The sequence below is a fragment of the Anser brachyrhynchus genome (genome assembly GCF_964034855.1).
Source record: "Anser brachyrhynchus genome assembly, chromosome: Z".
NCBI classification, from domain to species: Eukaryota; Metazoa; Chordata; class Aves; order Anseriformes; family Anatidae; genus Anser; species Anser brachyrhynchus.
Window position 1 is genome coordinate 34,082,314 of NC_137697.1, and position 21,762 is coordinate 34,104,075.

Consider the following 21,762-nt stretch of genomic DNA (forward strand, 5'->3'; position numbering starts at 1 on the left):
ATGGTGCCACCCTTGCCTCTATTAAGAATACACAAAATTCTGGTGAAATATCCTACAATTAGGAGAGCTATTGGAATGCAGTAATATACTGTTATAATTTCCTTCTCTTATCCAGTCCAGCAAAATTCATACTTATGTTACAAACATTATCCTATTAATAACATGTTTGCCTATCTCCTCATTTATGCTAAATGAGAATTCCAGGTGCTCACTTGTTCACATTTGGAAGTTGAGCAGTAAGGCTGGACTCTCAAAAAGAACATACTGCTCTTGAGCCCTTCTTGAACTCTGCAAAAAGAGAATGGAAAGAGTCCATTTACTATAAAAATAATTTTCTTACTATTCCTTAAATTTTAATTTGGAGTAATTTTTAAAGATATTCTATAATTTTTTGTTGTTTTGTTTTTGCACATTTTTGCTTCTTTTGCCTTCCCTGGTGAATATACATACTTCTTGAAATAAATAAATAAATAAATAAATCTTTCCTATGCTGGTGAAATCAGATTATTTCCTTTTGCATAGCTGCAACACATCTAAATTTCAAAATAACTGAAATTTGAATAGAGTTTCCCCTTTAGGCCTAATAATCTACGTCTTACAAGTTAACTATTTACGACCCATCCACAGACTACAAGCTTGCTCTGTTTTTTGGGGTGGGAGTATTGAATTCTCTGGACATCTACCTCTTGAGAAAATGCCTATTTTGCTACTGCCACACTCAAAATATATATATTTTTTTCCTGAACCTTGTCAGTTAATAAAACAGATGTCGCAGAACATGTTTTTTACGTACATCTGTTTTTTTTTTCCTGCTTTCATTGATGACTATCATGTTTATTTCTCATGAACTACTTTGGTCTGACTCTCTTTCACTTATCCTAAGGCAGTAACAAGAATAATCAACAGAGTGAACTACAGTAGTGCATGTACCCTGGAAAATATTTAGCGTAGGTAAAAAATCTGGCCTGTGCAAGGCACATGGTAATTTTCTACCTAGCTCTAGTCATTCCAGTGGTCCTTCTAGAATAAGACTTCACCTTTTCCAAACACCTAGTTCTATTTCTTGGACCACTCCAATATGAAATGAAGAATGACTGCAATGTTTAACAGAAATTAGCCAAGATGACCTCTGATATCCCAATAGCTTAACATGTTGTTTAAATGAGTAAGTAGAGGGCACACTAACAATGTCTATAAATGTTTGTATGAAGTGAAGAACCAACAACTATGCTTAATTCTACTACTGCACCTGGGGGTCTGCACCTCATTTATACAGGGTCTGGAACAACTGGAACAGTAATATCAGTCAGAAAACAGAGGTAGTGAGAGCAATTTTCTTCATTTTGGACAGATACAAAAATGCACACAACTCATCAAGATAAAGAAAAAAAGTCCTACATGGGCTATGATGCCTTTTTTTTTCCCCTATGTACATAACAATAGAATTAATAACTCTAATTTAAATAAAAAAGAACAAGCCAGAGATATCATTAGCTTTTTCATATTGTTGACATTTTTAACATGTCATCTTTAGCTATTTTTCTAACATCCAATGTATATAAAATCTGGCTGAAGTGAAATGGAAATGTAGAGTTTCGGCTAGACTCTGTGATATTGTTACATTCTTTTTTCACTATTTAAATATTTCACTGATTTTTCTTTTATTTACAGCGTATAGACAATTTGATGTTAAGTGTAGAAAAGCAATGAAGGATGTACAAAGTTTCACAAAGTCTAATCTTATTTTTAAAAATTTATTTAATTTTCTTAGATGAAAGTTGTTTCATGATTAATCGAGCAAATAGAAACTTCAAAGCATTCCTTGACTTTGGATAAATAATGGTAAAAAGATTATATTCATGCCATACAGAATACAGATATTGAAAAAATACATTCTAGGTTCCAGGTTTTCCGCATAATACATGTAGACTAAATACCATTCCAGAGAAACCTCACTGTGTAAAGCCTGTATTTTATATAGACAGCTGAGTCAAATATAAAGACCTTCAGCAATATGGCTTGAGTGCATCATAGGAACATGAAACTTATTTAATCACTTCCACACAAAGCCACCAGGATGTTTTCATAATCCCCTTTGAGTTCATCCTGTCAATTTAAGTGAAAAGAGCACAATTGTTAGGATAATGGTCTTAAATCAATTTCAATAAGCATTCAATATGTATTTACTAAACATTGGCCCTTCACCGAAATAAATGGTCATAGCAGAAAAATAAAATGATTTTTAGAAACTAACTGAAAAAGCAGCAGGTACATGCAAAACTCAAAAAGGTACTTTAGTACATTTAGAGATTATGTTTCTGCTCCAAGGTATATTTTTCTTAGTTATCTACTAGCTTCCACAAAGGTGATCTGAAGGTCTGGCTTTTTCCTAATATCTCACTGGTTTAAATCTTCTAGAAAAATACGTTGGGTGGCCTGTCCCTTTCAAGAAAATATTTTGTTAGTTTACCTCATTTTCCTAAGTGACCTAGAAAGTAGGACAAATAAAAGCCAAGTTTACAAGGTATTTGCAGGAGTAACACAAACATTAAAAAACAAAAGCCAGATGGAGCAAAAATCTGTCAGAGAGCTGTCAGTGCAATCATCTTCATTCTCCTGCTAATGTACCTTGTCTGCTTAAGCACAGGAACTTGGGGACAGAGTAGTCTCCATTCTTGGCATTTACTGTAAGATCACATCCTGAGACAACTACAAATCAATTGCTACAGCTTTTGTGACAAAAACATTCCCTGACAAAATAAATTAGTTCTACCAGCATGAGACCTTGAGTTCTCACCGAGAACTTGAGTTACTCAGCTACAATGCATTACTCAGGATGAACTGGTGACTGAGCAGCAGAAGAGTTAACAAAGCCTTACTGGCCTTCCTAAAACATCTGGTTGTTTTCCACTTCACTGTTAACTTCAGCAAAAACCTACCATAATGGCTTGGCGAAGAGAGATACCATACAGACTTTTATAATAAGCTTTTATCTCATTCATGTCTACTTCGTGGCGTGAAACCATGATTCTGATGAGCTGTTTGTGCCGTGTCCCAAGGCCCTGTTAAAAGTATTAAACAAACAAACAAAAATTGAGGCTACTTAAGTCATTGAAATATCTTCCTCTATCAAAGTTCTTTGTATTAATCCATCAGACTTCTTTGTGTCAGTACTAACCCCCCTTCTGATCCCCTATGAGGACAAATTCAGTTGTGACTGGCTGTCTCCAATCCTGGATTTGTTTTTGCTGTTTCCTAAATATAGGCAGGTTATTCACTGTGATAACTGGACACCAGGGAAAACCTAAATTTCACTGTTGGTTTTTTTGTTGTTGTTGTTTGATTTTTTTTCTTACTCCTGTAATGAGCTATTTTTTCATAATGAGGATAATCTGTTTAAATGGCAAGGTTTTGGCAGTGGTGGAGCTACAGAGGTGGCCACTGTGTGAAGAGACAAGCAACTGCTTTATGTTGCAAAAGGGCCAGTTTCAGCTGGCTCTAAAGCTGAAGAATGAATGGCCAGAGCTAATCCAACAAATTATATTGTTTGTGTCTCTGGGAGAGCAGATTTAAGATTAACTGCTGCACAACAGCAGCTCTGCAGACACCTGCAAACAGTGCAGAAGGAGAGGAAGGAGATGTTCCAGGTGCCAGAGCAAAAGTTCCCCTGCAGCCTGTGGAGAGGCCCCTGGTGGAGCAGGCTGTCCCCCTGCAGCCCATGGGTCCCACACGGAGCAGATCTCCACGCTGCAGCCAGTGGAGGAGCCCCCGGTGGAGCAGGTGGAGGTGGCCTGGAGGAGGCTGCGGCCCATGGAGAGCCCCTGCAGGAGCAGGCCCCGGGCCGGAGCTGCAGCCCGTGGAGAGGAGCCCACGCAGGAGCAGGGGGTCTGTGGGGAGCTGCTGCCCATGGGGAACCCGTGCTGGAGCAGCTTTTTCCTGACAGATGGACCCTGTGGTACAGAGCCATGTGGGAGCAGTTCTTGAAGAACTGCTGCCTGTAGGCAACCCCTGCAGGCTCAGTTCGGGAAGGACGGCATCCCGTGGGAGGGACCCCATGTGGAGCAGGAGCAGGGAGGGACCGTGAAGGAGCATCAGAGACGAAGCGTTTGGGACTGACTGCAGCCCCCATTCCCTGTTACTCTGCAAAACTCAGGGGGGAGGAGGTAGAAGAGGGTGGATGGAGGGGGAAGCTGTTTTTAGTTTTAGTTCTTACTGCTAGCTTGTTAGTAATAGGTAATAAATTATATTAGTGCACTGAGTCTGTTTTGCACGTGATGATAACTGCAGAGTGATCTCCCTGTCCTTATCCCAGCCCTTGAGCCCTTTGCATCGCATTTTCTCCGCTTTCTCTCTGAGGAGGTAGAGAGAGAGCAGTGTGGTGGAGTTCAGCTGCCCAGCTGGGTAAAACCACCACAATGAGTCACTCATTTTCTCATATACAGCTCCTAACCAAGTGACAGAAGTTAATGTAAATTTCTGCATACTACGCTGTTTCATGAGTTCTCACCGCCTCAGTCAGCTCAGATTTCAAATTTGCCTGAAGTTTTGTATAGGCTCTTACAAGGTTCTCGTCCCAGTCTGTAAGTGTCTTCCTATTTATTTTTTTGTCAATATCTTAATGGGTTTATTAATATGAAAAGGTTCAGTTAGCTTTCTGTCACAACATAGAGCATAAGGTATATATGTGGATGGACAGATGCCTTCCCAAAAACTCTATAGTAAATAGATAGCTCTTTCTATGGAAGGAAACTCAGTAGTTTCAAAGGAATGAAGGAATGAGAAAAGAAATTAACTGGATTTCCTTCTGCAGTCCTTTTCATCACAAAAAGTTCTTATTCTAGCCTAATTTGTTATTTTTCAGCTCATAAAGCACACTATGTTCTCAAGGAGTTCTTTCTTGACATTACCTTCATTGCCAAGTGGAGTTTTTCAGCAAAGAAAGCTGGCTTGCTTGTGGCACACTTCACTGTAATGAAACAATGAGATAAGGTCACATATGTTAAAAATGTAACAAATAACAAAAGACAAAAATCTGGAAAGAAAATGCTGCAGAATAAGTCTCAGTGTTCCTACCAACATATCCTATTTATCTATTTCTCTTTTACCTGTCTTAAAAATATGGGAGAAGTAGCTGTTCCTTTCTTTTCTTTATTCAGAAGACAATTCAATCAGGGGAGAATACTCTAGTTACTGTAAAGAGAAGACTGTACTAGTCCACATAGTCCACTGCCATAAAATTGAGAAAGATGTCACAGTTCCCAAGCAGAAAAATGTGAAAGCATTCGTGACCTCTACAGCAGAGCTGGTGGTTATGATCTGACATATTTTAGCCAAGTTATGCTGTGTACTTGCCTTCCATACCTGATACTAAGAGGGAACTGGTGAGTCTCTCTTTTTTTTTTTTTATCCGAAGTATACTTGACTGCAATACAAAAGTGAAAAGCAAAGCTAGGGGTCTGGCTCCTGATTCTATCCTTGACAACATGGATGGCTAACCTTATTCTCACCTTATTATTTACAAGGAACAGACATTTTAAGGGTCTTAAGATACATCTTTATCATGAACATTATAATATTTTCTTGAACACTGCAAAAGGAAATTTATAATCTTTTTAATAATCATACATCATAACTGTTTTGTTTCTCAATGAGGCAAGGTAAGAGCAGAATGCTGTCCTGTTAGAACAAGTATGACAGAAGTAAAAGGTAGTTTTTCATACAGTTAACATATATATGAGGTTACTAATTGTATAACCACTTACCAAGGGCAGTCAGGCAGTTCTCAATATCACCTTTCAGCTCCAAATCTAGTACCTTATTCATGTCATGCTTACTGTATTTGGTGTACTTCTGAAAGACTAAATAAGGGAAGAAAATTCAGTGAGGAGTGATGGAAGCATAGTATTCTCCCCACATTTTCTTTGACTTACTCTGGCCTCACTGCTGTGGCAGTGCACACACAGGGTAGGTTATCTTTCTCATTTTCTTCAGCTAGCACAGTGTAAAGAAAAGCAGTACAGTATGGACTGACGGTGTTGGCATGAGGAACAGAACCATGCTAGGATGGTGGGGCTCATTTTCCATTAATAGGGAAAGAGGTAGTACAGTTACTCCACTCGAGCCTATAGCATTAGGTGGTATCTCCCATGCAGGGCAAACTGGTAGAGGAGCAAGACCACGTTGGGGAGTATTCAGAACCCCTGCCACACTGATTCATTGGCCTTGTGACCACTAGCGTTGTGAGACTTCATGGTAATAGTTCTGTTAACAACTTAACTAACATCGTGACTCTTCACTAGTGTGGAGAGAACAGCAAAGTGACCAACTGTGTGCTTAGGTCAGCATGCACAATGACCTTTGTATCAGTCACATCTTGGAAATGTATATAATCTCAGTTCAAGAGCAGGCCATATTCAAATACAATTCCAGTGAGGAACAAAGTTTCACCCAGCCTACCTCTTCGGAGATGGGGGTAGCTTCTTGCAGTAAGAACAGTAACAAACACATTAATATCCGTTCCTTTCCTTCTCTCTCCTGCTTCATATAAGGCCTGTCATAAAAGAAAATAATAATAATAATAAGCAAGTTATCATCTGTATAGCAAAACACAAATAGAAGTATCTGAGACTCCTTGCCAAAGGTAGGCCACTGCTTGTCAGTAAAGAACTCTAATCCTTGACACAATCTGCAACAAGACACATAACTCTACACAGCCTCAGAATAACTCTAGGTGTACCAAGTAATACTTCATATTTCACTTACAAAGTAATAGTACTGAGGGAGCACTGTACAGCTACAAATAATATTTTTAGACATTCTTGAATGAAGATATTTTTTATGTATCTTCATATGCTATAGTGTACATGGGAGCATAGGACTGGCAGGCCTACCTTAGACAAAAAAAAAAGCAGCTCCAATATTCCAATATTAACTAGACAAATGTGAAGGAGAAGCTTACACACCAGGTATTTCTCGTCTTTCCAAGAGTGACTTTAATAGAAAGTAAGAACCCAGTCAATCTTATTACTTTCCCTACCTCCTCAAACCTTTGTAAAAGTAATAATTAAAGATCTCCATGCTACAGCAAGAAAAATCTAACACCATCCTTTCTAGGTGTTGGCAGTGAAGCTCTTTGGACCCAGGGAAACTGAACTTTAGAGCTTAGGCAGAATATTAATTTACTAGCCTTTCATATCTATGGCTGATGACAAAACTAAACCTCTTATGTCACAGGAATAAAAATAGAATTGTTAAATGTCTTTTTTTCTGTTGGATTTAAAACAATAATTTAAAGTGAAAACTCAGGACAGACTGTTAAGGTTTACCAACACCTTAACAAAAATATTACACTAATGGCAGAAGAAACAAGGGAAAAATCAGTTGCTTTTTTTAGAATCACTTAGAAAATGACTGTGAGGTTTACCAAATTATCTTGAAAGGTATGTCACTGAAACACATTACCTACAACTAACATACTGAATGGTTTACACTGGTCAACATATGGTATCTGGTTCTGCACAATCACTAGTACAAATCTGTCCCTCAATTCAAGAACTGTATTTATTTTAAACAAACAAACAAAAAGATTGAATCTACGTTCTCCTTTTCCTGACCTCTACTTCAAATGGTCTACATGTTTTACATGAACTAGAAGAGGGTTTGCAGCATTTTTGAAGTTGACTATTAGCATAAAGATTCCATTTCTTTCAGCTACCAAAGAGTGCATGTGAACTTTGGAAAACATTATCTCCTCAGAAATGATTATGTGCATACACATACTTGCCCCCCACCATGTCCCCATGTCCCCCTACCCCTATGGCCCAATCCCCCCATGACCACAGAAAAGATTATGTACATATACATAACTGTACATAATGTACAATTGTCTGTCATCTGAAATGCGCAAGATCCAGGTAGGTGAAACAGAACATTCACAGCCAGTCAGAGTTTGTAATAAAGTCAAATGAAGAAGATCTACAGAGTGCTAAGTATGGCCTTACCCTGGCATCGCTATCAGCAAGCTCATCATTCACGTGAGGATCTTCAGATCGGTCACCCTACATAAATTTAAAAAAAAAATAAAAATAAAAATCGGTGTTACTCACAATCATTCAGTTCACCAAAATTCGGTATTTTAGAGATCTGGCCTGCCATACTTATACATAGCTTAATACAGAATTGCAGACAAATACAGTTATATTAATTATTCTGTGGATAAAGCTGATGCATTTGTTAATCGATCAGAGCTCACGTTTCTAGGGCCATCAACAACATATTTCTGAAGTTGTACATTAAAATCCAGGGTTTCTTAATGTGAAGATAAAGTCCTGGAAGCTGTGATGTGCTCCCTGATGACCGCTCAATAAACTTCTTTCAAGGTATTTTAGAAGCAAAACTAAAAATCAAAACTATGCATATTGATGTATCAAAAAAAATGTGCACATACAGGCTGCATACAAATGTACTCAGCAGAGATGGAATAAAATATTAACGTATGTTAAAAATGGTATTTTCACTTCTCAGATCCAGTGTTTCAGCTGAACTGCTTTTGAGCAGTTCACAAAACACTTTGTCTACTTACTAGCTTAATGCCACTATCTGTCTATCTTAATAGAAGAAACATATCTTAAGAAGTAGCCGAAATGTTTCTCTACATGTAAGCATTTCTTCTTTTTATATTTGCAGTCAATTGACATTCCAGTTGTTTTTTTCAAGTGCTTAAAGACTGTTAGACATGTAAAGACAAAAAAAAAGTCTTAAAAACCTAACTGGTAAACAGTAACAAATATCATTGCCTTTAAAAAATGTTTTTGAGATAAATCTCATTATAGCTTGCTTAAGAACCATTTCATATGGTCTAAGATTCATAAGTAAAAAACAGTGCTAGGAAATAAATAATCCTGAGATTCCTATTTATTGTATGACTTTAAAATAATCTTGACATTAATTTTAATTACTGGTAACCTCACTGAAAACGTTTAAGCACAACATACCTTGGCTAGAGCAACTAAAGCCTTCTGAAAGTCTCCAGATGTGTCAGAGATGATGTCTTGTGTCAGATCTCTCTTCAGTACTGAAATCAAATGAAAAAGGACTCGTAATTCGTTTTTAAATTATCAGTTATATCATTTTTTCAGTCTTTTCTTAGTTTCCCACTTAATATGCCTAGCAGAATTGCACTTTTCTCTAATTTAGTTTTGCAAGAATGGGTATTTTTGCAACATGTCTAATCCCTGAGACGTGCTGAGAAATTGGAGAATTAATCCACAATCTGCTGAAAAAGTTTTTCTTAAAGGTTGTATGGGTGGAAAAGTCTTGAGCTATTGTTTGTGAAATAGAGGAAAAGAAAAAAGAAAAGTTTGAAATTTTGTGAGCCATTATTAGTCTTTCATTCTTATTTTTGGCTGTTTTGTTCATCCCCAAACTCTTCTGAAAAAAATCAAACCATTATTCTGGACTTCTGATACTGTTTGATTGGAACTTCAGAAAGTTAACTCTTAATCCCATAAAGCATGAGTTAATTAGACAACACTGGCTGACCGCAGTACTCTCCTTATATGAGACATGCTATTATATTTTAGTTATTTCTAAATTGCTATTATATTTTAATTATTTCTTCAAAGATTTTCTGCCTTCAGTTCACTGGTTGTTCCTAATCTTAAAGTTATCTGTGTTGCTAAGAGTAAACTTTTGACAAAGTCAGTGACATCTTAAGAGCTCAGATAAGGCTTGGCAATGGGAGCAGCAAAGCAGTTGGATTTTGCTTTTAACTTAGAAAGCATCTAAATGCATGACCCATTCCAAGAAATATTCACAGTTCTGTCTGGAATTGTGAGTCACTTCCTAGTGCAGCGGGATCTATGTGAGTCAGAAATGATCAGTATGACCTCCCTTTCCTATACATCTTTCAGTCTTACATGAAGCTTTACTTGCTTTCTAAAATGTCATCTCAGCTCCTTAAATTGAGAAGTAAGGCTGTAAGAGTAATGTGTTTGCTACGGAGTTTTGAAAAGACATGTATAATCCATACTATGTTCTTTTTCATCAGGAATTAAGTTTGCATGGATCTATTCATTACAGGTGCTTAAAAAAAAAATCACAATAACAAAGAAATGAATCATTGCAGGACAGGGTTTGGCTATCTTCCAATGTTTCATACCATTAATACTTCTTTCCCACTCTGAATTACCTTCCTTGTAGTATCTGCTGGCTTCTCTGATCTCTCTGTTGTTTCTTGAGGCCAGAATCTCAATTAAAGTATCTTCATCAGTTCCAAGCCCCTGTTAAAAATGATTTTTTTTTAAATGTAATTTAATACAGCAAACTTAAATTTTAGAACCCAAATAAGATGAGAATCATGGACAAGACTTTGAAGATGCCATAGGAAACAAGACAGAAAAAGGAAGAACGTTTTGCTTTCACCTAATATAATTATTTTAGCTCTTTTAGAATACATTTTTGTAGCATCTAGTGTCACTCTGGCACCCAACAGAAATATTAAGTGACCAAGCAGCATGCATAGAAGGTAGGAATATAAAAACTACGAAGAAAAATACACCTTTCCTTTTCTATTTTCTCTTAAATAAACACATATGTAAACACTATGGCTTTCTAGCACTACATCTGCAAATAACTTCCAATTTTCGGAAGGCAAAGAGAGCTCTTTCCCACAGAAGAACAGCAATGGCAACCCATCTCCTCCAACCTTGAAATTCAACAGAGATTGCTGAGTCTTGTTCTTAGTAGCTGGTTCTGGATAATCACTACTGTTTTATTTTAATAAATGGGGAAAAAATAATACAATACACAAGCTTACAAAATTTAAGACCAGTGTCATTTAAAGGACCTGAGATTTATTTACTTCTCTTTACTAAAGTTCCTCTCAGAAGATTTTTGACTTACTTTCATAGAGGCCCTTAATTCTTCAGCATCAAACTGAGCTGGAGTTTTAAGTAGAGCCACGGCAACATCTTCCAGGTGGCCTTTCAGAACCTTTTTCAGGTCTTCTTCCAGACTCTGTGAAGAATAAGGAAGAGTCATACACTGTGTCCTGGTTTCAGCTGGAATAATTTTCCTCATAGTGGCTAGCATGGTGCTGTGTTTTTGACTTAGGACAAGAATAACGCTGTTAACACACTGATGTTTTAGTTGTTGCAGAAACGTGGTTACACCATGTCAAGGACTTTTCAGCTGCTCATACTGCACTACCAGTGAAGAGGCTGGGGGTGCAAAAGAAGGTGGGAGGGGACAGAACCAGGACAGCTGGCCCAAACTTACCAAAGGGATATCCCATACTGTATTATGTCATGCTGAACAATAAAACTGAGGGGAGTTGTCTAGGCGGGCTGCCATTGCTTGAGGAGTGCCTAGGCATCAGTTATTGGTGGTGAGCAATCTCACTGTGCATATTTTTTTGGTGTATTTCTTCATTATTATTTTCCCTTCCTGTTCTGCTTTATTAAGCTGTCTTTATCTCATCCTTTTTTTTTTTTTTTTTCCTGATTCTCTTTTTCATCCCACTAAGGCAGAATGAACAAACAGCTGAGTGGTGCTTAGCTGCCTTCTGGGATAAACCACAACACCCTGTAAGCTAGCAAAAGGTTAAAAACTGCTGTTCAGGTACAGTCCAAAAATTAGTCTGATCTCTGACAAATCTTGATCTACATCTTTCCTTTAGTTACTAGAAAGAATTACAAAGAATTAATTGAAATTTCTAATTTGTCATCTTATTGTTAACTAGAGTCAAAATTTTCCAGCAAATATTCAGAAGTGCTTTCATCCATTGCAGGTCACAGAATCACAGAATGGTTAAGGTCAGAATGAACCTTTGGAGGTCATCTGGTCCTTCCACTTCTGATTCTGTCCCTGACACCTAGGGCACCTTGCCCAGGACCTTGTCCAGAGAGCGTTTGAAGATCCCCAAGGAGACAGACTCCACAATGTCTCTGTGCAACCTGTGCCAGTGCTCTGTCACCTGCACAGTAAAGAAGCTCTTCCTAATGTTTAGATGGAACTTGTTGTGTTCCAATTTGTGCCCTTTGCCTCTTTTCCTGTCACTGGGTGCCACTGAAAGACCCTGGCTCCACCTTCTTTGCACTTTGGCATTTGCAGACATTGATTAGGACTCCCTGTAAGCCTCTCTTTTCTAGGTTCCAAAGTCCAAACTCTCTCAGCCTCTCCTCAGAGGAAACATGCTCCAGTCCCTTGGTGGCCCTACATTGGACTCTTTGCAGTACTGGGGGCAGGGGCAGAACTGGACACAGCACTCCAGGTGTGGCATCACCAATGCTCAGCAGAACAGAAGGATAACTTCTCTTGACCTGCTCACAATATTTTGCCTAATGAAGCCAAAAATGGCATTAGCCTTCTTAGCAGCAAGTGCACACTGCTGACTTACGTTCAACTTCGTGTCCACCAGGACCCTCTGGTCCTTTTCTACACAGCTGCTTTCCAGCTGGGTGGCCCCTAGCATGTCCTGGTACCTGGAGTTGTTCCTCCCCATGTGCAGGAGTTTGCACTTCTCCTTGCTGAACTTCATGAAGTTCTTGTCAGCCCTGTTCACCCATTTACTGCATCAGAAGACGGCTCAAAATAGGCTGCTTAATTTTTAAGAGAAGGTAATACTGTTATGATAATTGAATGGCTTAAATGAACTTATCTATATAAAGTTATTTATTAGAAAATAAATGATAAAAATAAAAATGATAAAAAAAATGCAATGGAAATGCTGTGGACATACTGTAATAACACTCTATATAGATCTGCAAGCCCTGAAGTTATAATTTGGATTATATACTAATTTGACCAACATTTACATTTTTTAATTAAGATTTTTTTTATTTATTTATTTTAAAAAATAATTTCTGATTTATTCTTCCTCCTATTAGTAAATGTTTGGTATTGTATTTTGCTACAATTAAGAGATACAGCTCTGTTCTTCACCAAATGCATGTCTAGGTAATTGCTGTAGGAGTGAGAAGATCAGTCTGCTTGGTCAGGATACCTAGGATAACTAATGAGATTATTTCAGAATCAAGAACTATGTTAGGAGTTAGGTCTTTTCTGCTTTTGACGGAGAGCCAAGCGCCAGGGGGTCTAATGATATAACAGCATTAGCCTCCTTGTGCCTTTGAAGTTAAATTTTAATTTAGGTCTTGAAAAATATAATTGCAATGCTGGAGCTTCCTCTGTGGGAGGACAGAGCTGTGAAAATCACAAGTGAGGTATCCTTAACAAAAACAGGAAATCCAGGCTAAAATGAGACATTAGACTTGTTTTCTTTCTTGTCCTTTAAAGTCACTTAAAATTACAAAGCCAAAAACTATAGGGAGTCATTTTCCAAGGAGCAAAGGTTCACTAACTCTGGTATGCCAACTGTGCAGTTATAATTTCAATTTAGAGCTACAGGTTCAACTAGAGAAAAGTTGCTACAGGAAAAGGTGAAGGGCAATTAAAACCTCTTGAAGAAATATGCAGCAATTTCTAAGCTTTTCAGGTCCAGGGACTAGCAGTTTTACCATTCAGAATTAGAATTTCACTGCTCCCTGTACACCTGTCCTCATCAGCGTTGCTATAGTTGTGAAACAGCATTATTGTCCTATTTTCTGTCTTATATTCTCTCTGGACAAAAAGATTTGTTTAGATGTCCCCAAAGTCTCTTACTCTATCCCTCTCTTTTCCTCAACAGCCTGTATCCCAGTGAAATTTCTGTATTCCCAGTGATTTAGTGATATAAAGAATCTTTTGGGCATTCAAAAACCCAGACAGACAGAATTTTGAAATTTTTCTTTTTATGTCAAAATGATTGCCGCTGCATTCAAGGGATTATCTCTGGCAATATAGTTTCAGGATACTACTACTACTGTAGTTTTCATAAATTACAAGTGACAGAATCACTGTAATCTTCTGTTCTAGAAAGCTAAAGCTGAATGTACCATAAAACCCAGGAACAACACTGCTATTCCAGATGCACAATTAAGATTGGCTTGGATATACTATACCTTTCCTTTAGCCTGCTGATAGGCAGCTTTAATCTGCTGACGCTGAGCATTTGTTCTTTTAGTCAAGATGGCAATGATGGTGGCTTCATCCACACCTACAAATCACCAAACAATGTAATAGTGAATACATTGAAAATATAGTGATCTCTAGTGCATCATTTAACCAAATTTTATTATTTGCATTGTGGTATATTTTGAATGCTTGACACACCAAATTTTAACCAAAACTGTTATCATCTACAGACTTAAAATTAGTGACGCAGTGAAGAAACCAATAGGTTCCTATAGAACACAGAAGCGTGTTTCTACAGTATAATAAAGTCTCAAAGTGTTCTAAGTGCAGAACTTACACTACGGAATAACTAAGTATATAGACAATGAAACAGCATACTCAACTTAGCAAGTCAAATTGAAAAAGGTTTCTAAGTACAAAGTGCCAAATGTGAATTTCATTAAATAGAGAAGTTTAAAGGAGCATATACGCCATTATCAGCATATTCACTACCTCTTGAATAGATTCTATGGAAATCAAATAAAAAAGATTTAGTATGGTATATTTTTTTATTCTCTAGAAACCAAATTTTTACAACCCTTCCTTCAAAAAAATCAAGAAATTTAATGTAGTATTAAGTAATAGTAGTATGTAATACAATGTCAGGATAACAAGGAGTAGAGATTCTTTAACAAGTGGCATACTTAAATGTCTTGCTAGGTTTTTTAAAGCAGAGGTACCTCTCCTGTTTTCCATCGCCTCTGGCTCCGATATTCTTTTAAGGCTATTCTCAAAATTTCCCAAGGAATAATTCTAATATAGCATGTTAAATATTTAATCCTCTTACCTTTTACCGTAATAGCTTTGTCCAAAGCAGCAACATCAGCTGATGGATCAAAGTTTGGGTGTGACTGTACTGAATGACCACCTTTTGAACTTTTCTGTAGAAGAATGAATGAATAAATAAATAAATGTTAATTTCAAAGAATATTTATGCAAATAAGCAGTTTCATATGCCTAAGTAAGCCATGTATTTGGAATTGACTATTATGGGACTATCAAAGAATAAATACTTGCTTTCTAACTACAGATAGCTAAACAGGCCCAGTACAGTATTAGTATTGGATCTATACCTTTCACACTTCTATTAAACAGAACGTACCTATTTTACATCCCTATTTGTCCAAGTAAGTTAGATCCCACAGGAAAGTATTTCCTAGCTGTCATAATTAAGCAATTATGTACAAATTTTAAGCTCTCTCAAACCACATTTAAATCCTGCAGGTGCTTCCAGTAAAGTGCTAGTGATTTTCTTGCTCATCTTATACAAATTGATTGTGCATTATATTAAGTGAATTCTCAGCTACTCATATTTAATGTTACAAGCACTTCTTCCATGCAAGATCTTGGTGAAAAGTTCAAGCCCAACACTACAAGGAGGTGGAGAACTATTACTCAACTTCTTTGAAACATAAGATATAAAACACGCTTTCTTTAGCATTAGCTATTGTCTGTCTATGGTGAATCCACTCCTTTATGTTAGACACTCCCTATGCAATGTCTGAAGTACTCTGGGAATAACTGGGGATGATAAATTCCACTACATCAACAATTACGTGGTTTGCCCTAAGTCAACAACGTGACTAATCAGTTTGCTGGTAGAGCCTGTAACACAACAGTACTATCTCAAATGCCATACCCATTACCTTCTTCTATAGAACCTATAAAATTCCTTGAGATCTTTGGAGAAAATATTTATAATAAAGCTCCCTTTGGTATGATATGGTTGAGATTTTTCAACAAAAGTGAAGTTTAATTAAACTTTGTTTTAGAATCAACTATAGCATTTTATCTTCAAGAACTCACTATTTTATTTATTTATTTAATCTTTTGCATGTACAAGACAGATGGCAGAGTCTTAGGGATATGTTTCACATACAGCATTCTGTATTGAATATTTGCATGCCTGTAATGTCTGCTGGTTAAATAAGTAGGAGTTTTATTAGAGCAGAGAGATTGTGTATTTATAAGCAGTTTCTTGCTTAATTTAAAGAAAAAAAAAATCAGTGTGACCTGTGTAGCAAGCCAAGAGCTAAACAGGATGAGTATAGTGTGTGTTTCCCAGGCATGCCAGGTTTAGTCTTAGTATACTGCTTTCCATGACAAACTTATCTACTACCTAAACAAAAATCTGTCTGCAACCTCCATAACTAGAATGGCTAAGGACCATGGGATTGCATGGGATAAGGGATGGTGGATACAAAGTTTTATACATAAAATACTGTGTAGTGAAAATTACAAAATCCACAGAGATCTACAGCAGAAAACTTTATTTACTGAAATTCCAAAGTTCTATTTTTTCAAGATGAAAGTTGCTTTAAAGATTTCCAGTGATTTTACAGAGTGCTACTTTGCCTTTGCTGACACTAATTTCAGTATCCTAATCAACTTCATTATTAAAGACTTTCCACATCTATTGCAATAACTCTTCTTACTCATCACCATAAGTCTTCCTTCTAATCAGTATCAACACTAATCATCTGAGATGTTTTACTACATAAAGTGACTCTTCCCACGTGCTTTCTTCTTCTAATAAAAATCACAGAATGGTTTAGGTTGGAAGGGATCCTTAAGGATCATCTAGTTCAAACCCCCCTGACATGGGCAGGGACACCTCCCACTAGACCAGGTTGCCCATCCAACCTGGCCTTGAACACATTCAGAACTTCTCTAGGAAACCTGTTTCAGTGCCTCACCACCCACATACTAAACAATTTCTTCCTTATACCTAACCTAAATCTACCCTCTTTTAGTTTAAAGCCATTACTCTCCTTGTCCTATCATTGTACTCCCTGACAAAGAGCCCCTCCCCAATGGGGCTTTCCTGTAGGCCCCATTAGGTACTGGAAGGCCACTATAAGGTCTTTCCAGAGCCTCCTCTTCTCCAGACTGAATAAGAAATATACTAGTGACTTTAGTTCCTCCTTTGCATTCCAGGGCTCCAACACATGGCTTCTTGTATCTCAGTCTAAGCATCTTTCTCAAATACGTCATCTGAACAGGTTCTTACAGATTTGCATACTGTACATCAGATTACTACTTTAAAAAGGATGACTTAAGTGAATCGATACCTGGCCAGTAGGAATGACAATTTCATTACAGCACTAGTTTGGCCTGAAACTGATATATATACATAAGAGTATTTTTTCATCTGATAGTATATCTACTAGTTTATAAGAGTATATTAGATTACATGATGCAATAAAATTGGTTTCCAGTTTTAATGACCTGAATTTTTGCAACAGTTTTTCTCCCTTTGAGTATATGAAAGATGTGGGGTGGACTATGGCTTTAAGGCACTTCTAAAGGCACTAGAAAATAAATATAATGATCTCAACAGGTGATAACACTTACAATACATTCCTGCTCCTGATTATCCATGAACCATGCCTGCTTCAGGAATTCTGATACCATAGCCATGTTGACAGAGGATCTGTGAAGAGATGCATCAAGTTTTTTTTTTTTTTTTTATCATTTTCATCACCAATGAAACTCAAGGTTTCCCATTCAAAAAACCCTTTCTCTTTAACAGTCACAATCGGGGCCGTTTCCCAAACAGTAATTGGCTTGTACTATTGGAAGCTGGCAACTTTTGTTTATGTTTGGCAGTTGGCTGCTCAACCATACACACTTAAACTACTTCTAGAAATTTCAGATTAGAAATAGAACAGTAAACTAATTGGATTTCATGTGTATTTGGTATGGCAATACCTAAGCATTAACACTGACTTTCAAAGGGATGTTACCAGAAACAAATTAAACATCTTTCCCTATTTGTTAAGGTATTAGCTATGTAAATTTAGCTTACTGACTACTTGATTCTTTTCAAATTCGGTGGTAAATAACTCTTCCTGTCTGATCATCTTCCAAGGTTGGAGCTCTTGTGTGTTAAGGCAAAAGATATTCCCTTGTTAAATACACTCGCATGTAATTTCTTCCAATAGCTCTTTCTTAAGAAAGATAAGTAGAAGCAGTCTCACATACACTGGTCCTTATTTCTTATATATTTCCCCCGGTTTCTACAAAAAAATGGATTTTTACCCATTTTTTAGTTTTCATCACTAGAAATGAAAATGGAAGATATTTTGACATAAGATACCATGCAGAATAAGAAAAAAGATCAATGGTGATGTGACTTGACATTGGGCACCGAAAAATAATGAATAGGTTGCTTCACAATGACCTCGGTATCAAGAATATTGTTTCCTAGTAGGAACAGTGCAGGAACTGCTCCTAGGAACAGTTCCTAGAACTAGGAAACTAGTATTTTATCAAATAAAGTATTTTTTGGTCTGTTCAAAATGGATGTTTTTTCATAAAAACATACTTGTCAATAAGAAACTTTAGGGAAGGCTTGGTTTTAAGGCATACATATAAACAATAAGCTAAACTTAGCAAACTAAAGTTGATGGTTAAACTGCTGTCTTTGAAGAACAGTTCACATATCTAGCATGAAGAGACAAAGTGCTATTTGCAACAGTGTGCATTTTAATCTAATCTAATCTAAAGATCATATACAAAATTAAAAAAAAAACACAATGCTTACATTGCAAAAACATTTACCTTATTTATGCCTTGTGGTCCACAGGAAAAGTAATAAGCAGTATTTAAATCAACACACTCCTAGGACAAAGCGATGTGTTTGTAACCTAGCTGCTGTTTCCCTCACAGAAAAACTGCACAAAGTACTTCCAGGTGTGACTGCCAACAAAGTAGGTCCTCCAGTCCTCTTCAAGCTTTCAGCCCAGCTCCACCCTTTCCTCCTCTCTCCATGTTAGATACACTTACACTCCCTCTTCCCTAGAAAACTTTTTGCTTCTCTACTCTGCTCGCAGCACTGAGGGCACAAAATTCATACAAAACCTGAACGTGACTCTGAATCTGTGTTTATATTACCTAAAGTAGGTGTCAGCTTGGCAAATGATGGTCAGAATATTGTGTAAGTTGTAAGGACCAACTTTTAAGCACATCATTTACTGATTTACTGAGGATCAGAAAGCACACTTATGTTGCTCCTCAAAAATAAAATAAAATAAAATAAAATAATAAAATCAAAAAATCAGGCTGCTATGGTGACTCCTGTACTACCCTTGTATTGACAGCTAAAGTAAATGAGGCCGTATGAATTGATGTAGTATTTGAAGTTCTGCTGCATTTTTTAACAGCACACACAAAGGCCATGTACAGAAGGATAAAATATGTTAAAGTCTCCGTATGGGACTGAGACCTGTTTACCTAGTTACCAGCACTGATGTGTACAGATCTGTATGCCTCCAATAGATTCACAGTGTCTCCCTGTTTAAAGCTATAAAACAAGATTCACAGCAGTAGATCTGAGAAGAGGTGGAACCAAAACTGCATTTTGGTTTCTAGAGTAACATAGTTCAGAAATAAAGTTAGAGCCGGGTCCAGAGAGAACTGTTAATATCTGCATTTCTTCTGTCTGCCCACCCCACTCCAGCTCTAGAGGTTTTGATGCTCATGGGGATAACTATAGTAGAAGGCTTCTAGCCTACATTAAATTGGGTTTATTAAGTCTCTAAGCCTTTATGCCTAACATAATTTAAATTACAAATACAGTAAAATAATTTTGTATATATATATATATATAAAATAAATAAATAAAACTAAACCTTTATTTTTGCTTCTATTTAAATAAAGACGCTTTGACATTTTGTCCATATATTTCCATTTTGTAATCAAACAACATAATTTCAAAAGAAGTCAAAGTGGGCAATGGCTCTTGAAAGGGCTAAAGACCTGACTTTGCTTGCATTGTCTCAGAAAGTTAAGAAACCTGTTTACACACAAAATTGTTTGCCTGCTTTATAGGAATCTATGGGTAACTTTAAGGGGGAGGGGTGAGAGGTGGGAGGAGAAGAGGGAGAAAGAGGGAGAGGGAGGCCTGGAATTGAGGAAGACAGCACCTTTACAGGGTAGAGGTTTTTACCAGAGCTTTGACTCTAAAATGCTAACAGCTCAGGTAAGCAAAGCCTAGATCCAGGAGGGATAAATTCAAAATATTAATTTACTTCAGTAAGAAAAAAGTCTTAAAGAACCGCTGATCTGACTGTTTAACCAAAAACACAGTTAAAAGAGGATCATGTATTTAAAATTTGTTTGATTTAAAAAAAAAAAAAAAAGTGATTTTTGTGCCTCTTATCATTCCCAGCTGGAATGATTAACATTTAACTGGAATGAAAAATCAAGCAGCGATCCAGACTGAAAGTCCTAGCTCTTCCTTCATGAGAGTTACTGCAATGTTGTTTTCAGACTGGCTTCCAGTCCCCAGAATTGGGCAGATTCCAATTATTGAAAGTTTTGAGTAAATATACAGTATCTTTGAAAATATTTTAAGCCAAACTTTTACACTCCTCTGTAAAGAGGAAAAGAATGAGAAAAAAAAAAAAGTTAAAATAAAAATAAAAATGAAGTGATTGTCCAGGATCTTCTGTGTACATTATCCACTTTAAAACGAAAAGAATTTCTTCTGCCCACACCCATCTTTCCCTGTGCCAGCAAATCCAACCCACAGAAAATTACAACAGGTCACTTGAAAAACATACTGTACAATTCTTAAAATTTGTCAGGTCTACAGACAGCAATAGAGAACTACAAAAACCTACCTTCCTTTTCACAAATACTACTCCTCAGGATGGACAGTCAACATAAGAGGGCAGAGAGCTGGCGATGCTTTTATAGTGTCGTGCAGGAGACCCCACCTAGCAACCCAAGTGTTTCCACAGCCACAGCAACAGGCTCCTCTTTGCTAGCAGCTAAATTTGGGTACTGTCCAAAACATGGAACCACAGGAAGAAAAAAAAAAAAAGTCATTGCGAAACTATGTATTGGAGACAGCAGGAGCACATTTCAGAAGGGAAAAGATGACTAATTGTCAGTCTTTGGTAGCTCTTCTCCCCTGGCCTACTACATCCCTGACTGTAGTAAATTAATTTAAATCTTTCAGGATCATAAGATTAACATGTTAAAGAGAAAAATCAAATTTGAGTTACTCTCTTCACATTTTGACATCTGATACAACTCTGAAGTGAACATACTAAGATACCTCATTCCTCAGTAAAACTTTGAAAGAAAAAAGAAAAGTGGAGAAGAGTTGATGCAAGTCTGACTCTTCACTGAACTCGATACCTGTGAGCTCTGCTTCTTATGCCCATGAATTCAGGACGGAAGTGGTCCAGGAATAAGACACCTCTGAAACTGAATATGTATACAGTCTATCAAAATGGGTTTTTGTTTGTTTGTTTGTGTGTTGTTTTCTATTTATGGAAATAAAGCACCTGGAAGCAGGCAGGATTAATTGAAGGGCAAAAATTTACACATACAATTAAAAAGAGGTTGAAACATTCAGATTATACTCTGAGTTCAAAGTGGAAGTAGTTTGCACAAGACGAGGGAGTTTGCCAGCCTGCCAGAAGTGGTTTTCTGCAAGCACTTCCTCACAATGCCGGCCAGACACATTTCCGGAGCACAGCACCATGCAGCATATCACTAACATCTCAGATTAGCCCAGAACATGTCAGTGAAGAAATACCAGTTCCTGAAACAGAAATATTTGCAGCTAGCAGCTTGGGCTCCCAGCTGCCTGTCGCTTTACTTTCTGCTGATCTGGATCTGCTGCAACACACAGATATCTTCAGAATGAAGAAGCATGGCTGATCTGCTACTGATAAACATGCATGATCATGAAGA

General features: G+C 37.1%; 1 protein-coding gene across 2 annotated transcripts; it reads right to left on the reverse strand.

Moving 5' to 3' along the window:
• Positions 1 to 1,740: 1,740 nt before the first annotated feature.
• On the reverse strand, positions 1,741 to 20,838 carry ANXA1 (annexin A1). Of its 2 annotated transcripts, none has more exons than XM_080574312.1 (13): positions 20,679 to 20,838; positions 17,407 to 17,485; positions 14,840 to 14,933; positions 14,001 to 14,095; positions 10,903 to 11,016; positions 10,190 to 10,280; positions 8,994 to 9,073; positions 8,001 to 8,057; positions 6,457 to 6,550; positions 5,763 to 5,858; positions 4,908 to 4,966; positions 2,940 to 3,062; positions 1,741 to 2,106 (listed from the first exon to the last, which is right to left on the reverse strand). In XM_080574312.1, the coding sequence occupies exons 2-13, from the start codon at positions 17,470 to 17,472 to the stop codon at positions 2,050 to 2,052; spliced, it is 1,026 nt and encodes a 341-aa protein (XP_080430438.1). In that variant the 5' UTR covers positions 17,473 to 17,485; positions 20,679 to 20,838; the 3' UTR covers positions 1,741 to 2,049. The 2 variants fall into 2 exon arrangements, with proteins under 2 accessions (XP_080430438.1, XP_080430439.1); XM_080574313.1 differs by lacking the exon at positions 20,679 to 20,838 and adding an exon at positions 18,616 to 18,750.
• Positions 20,839 to 21,762: the final 924 nt, after the last annotated feature.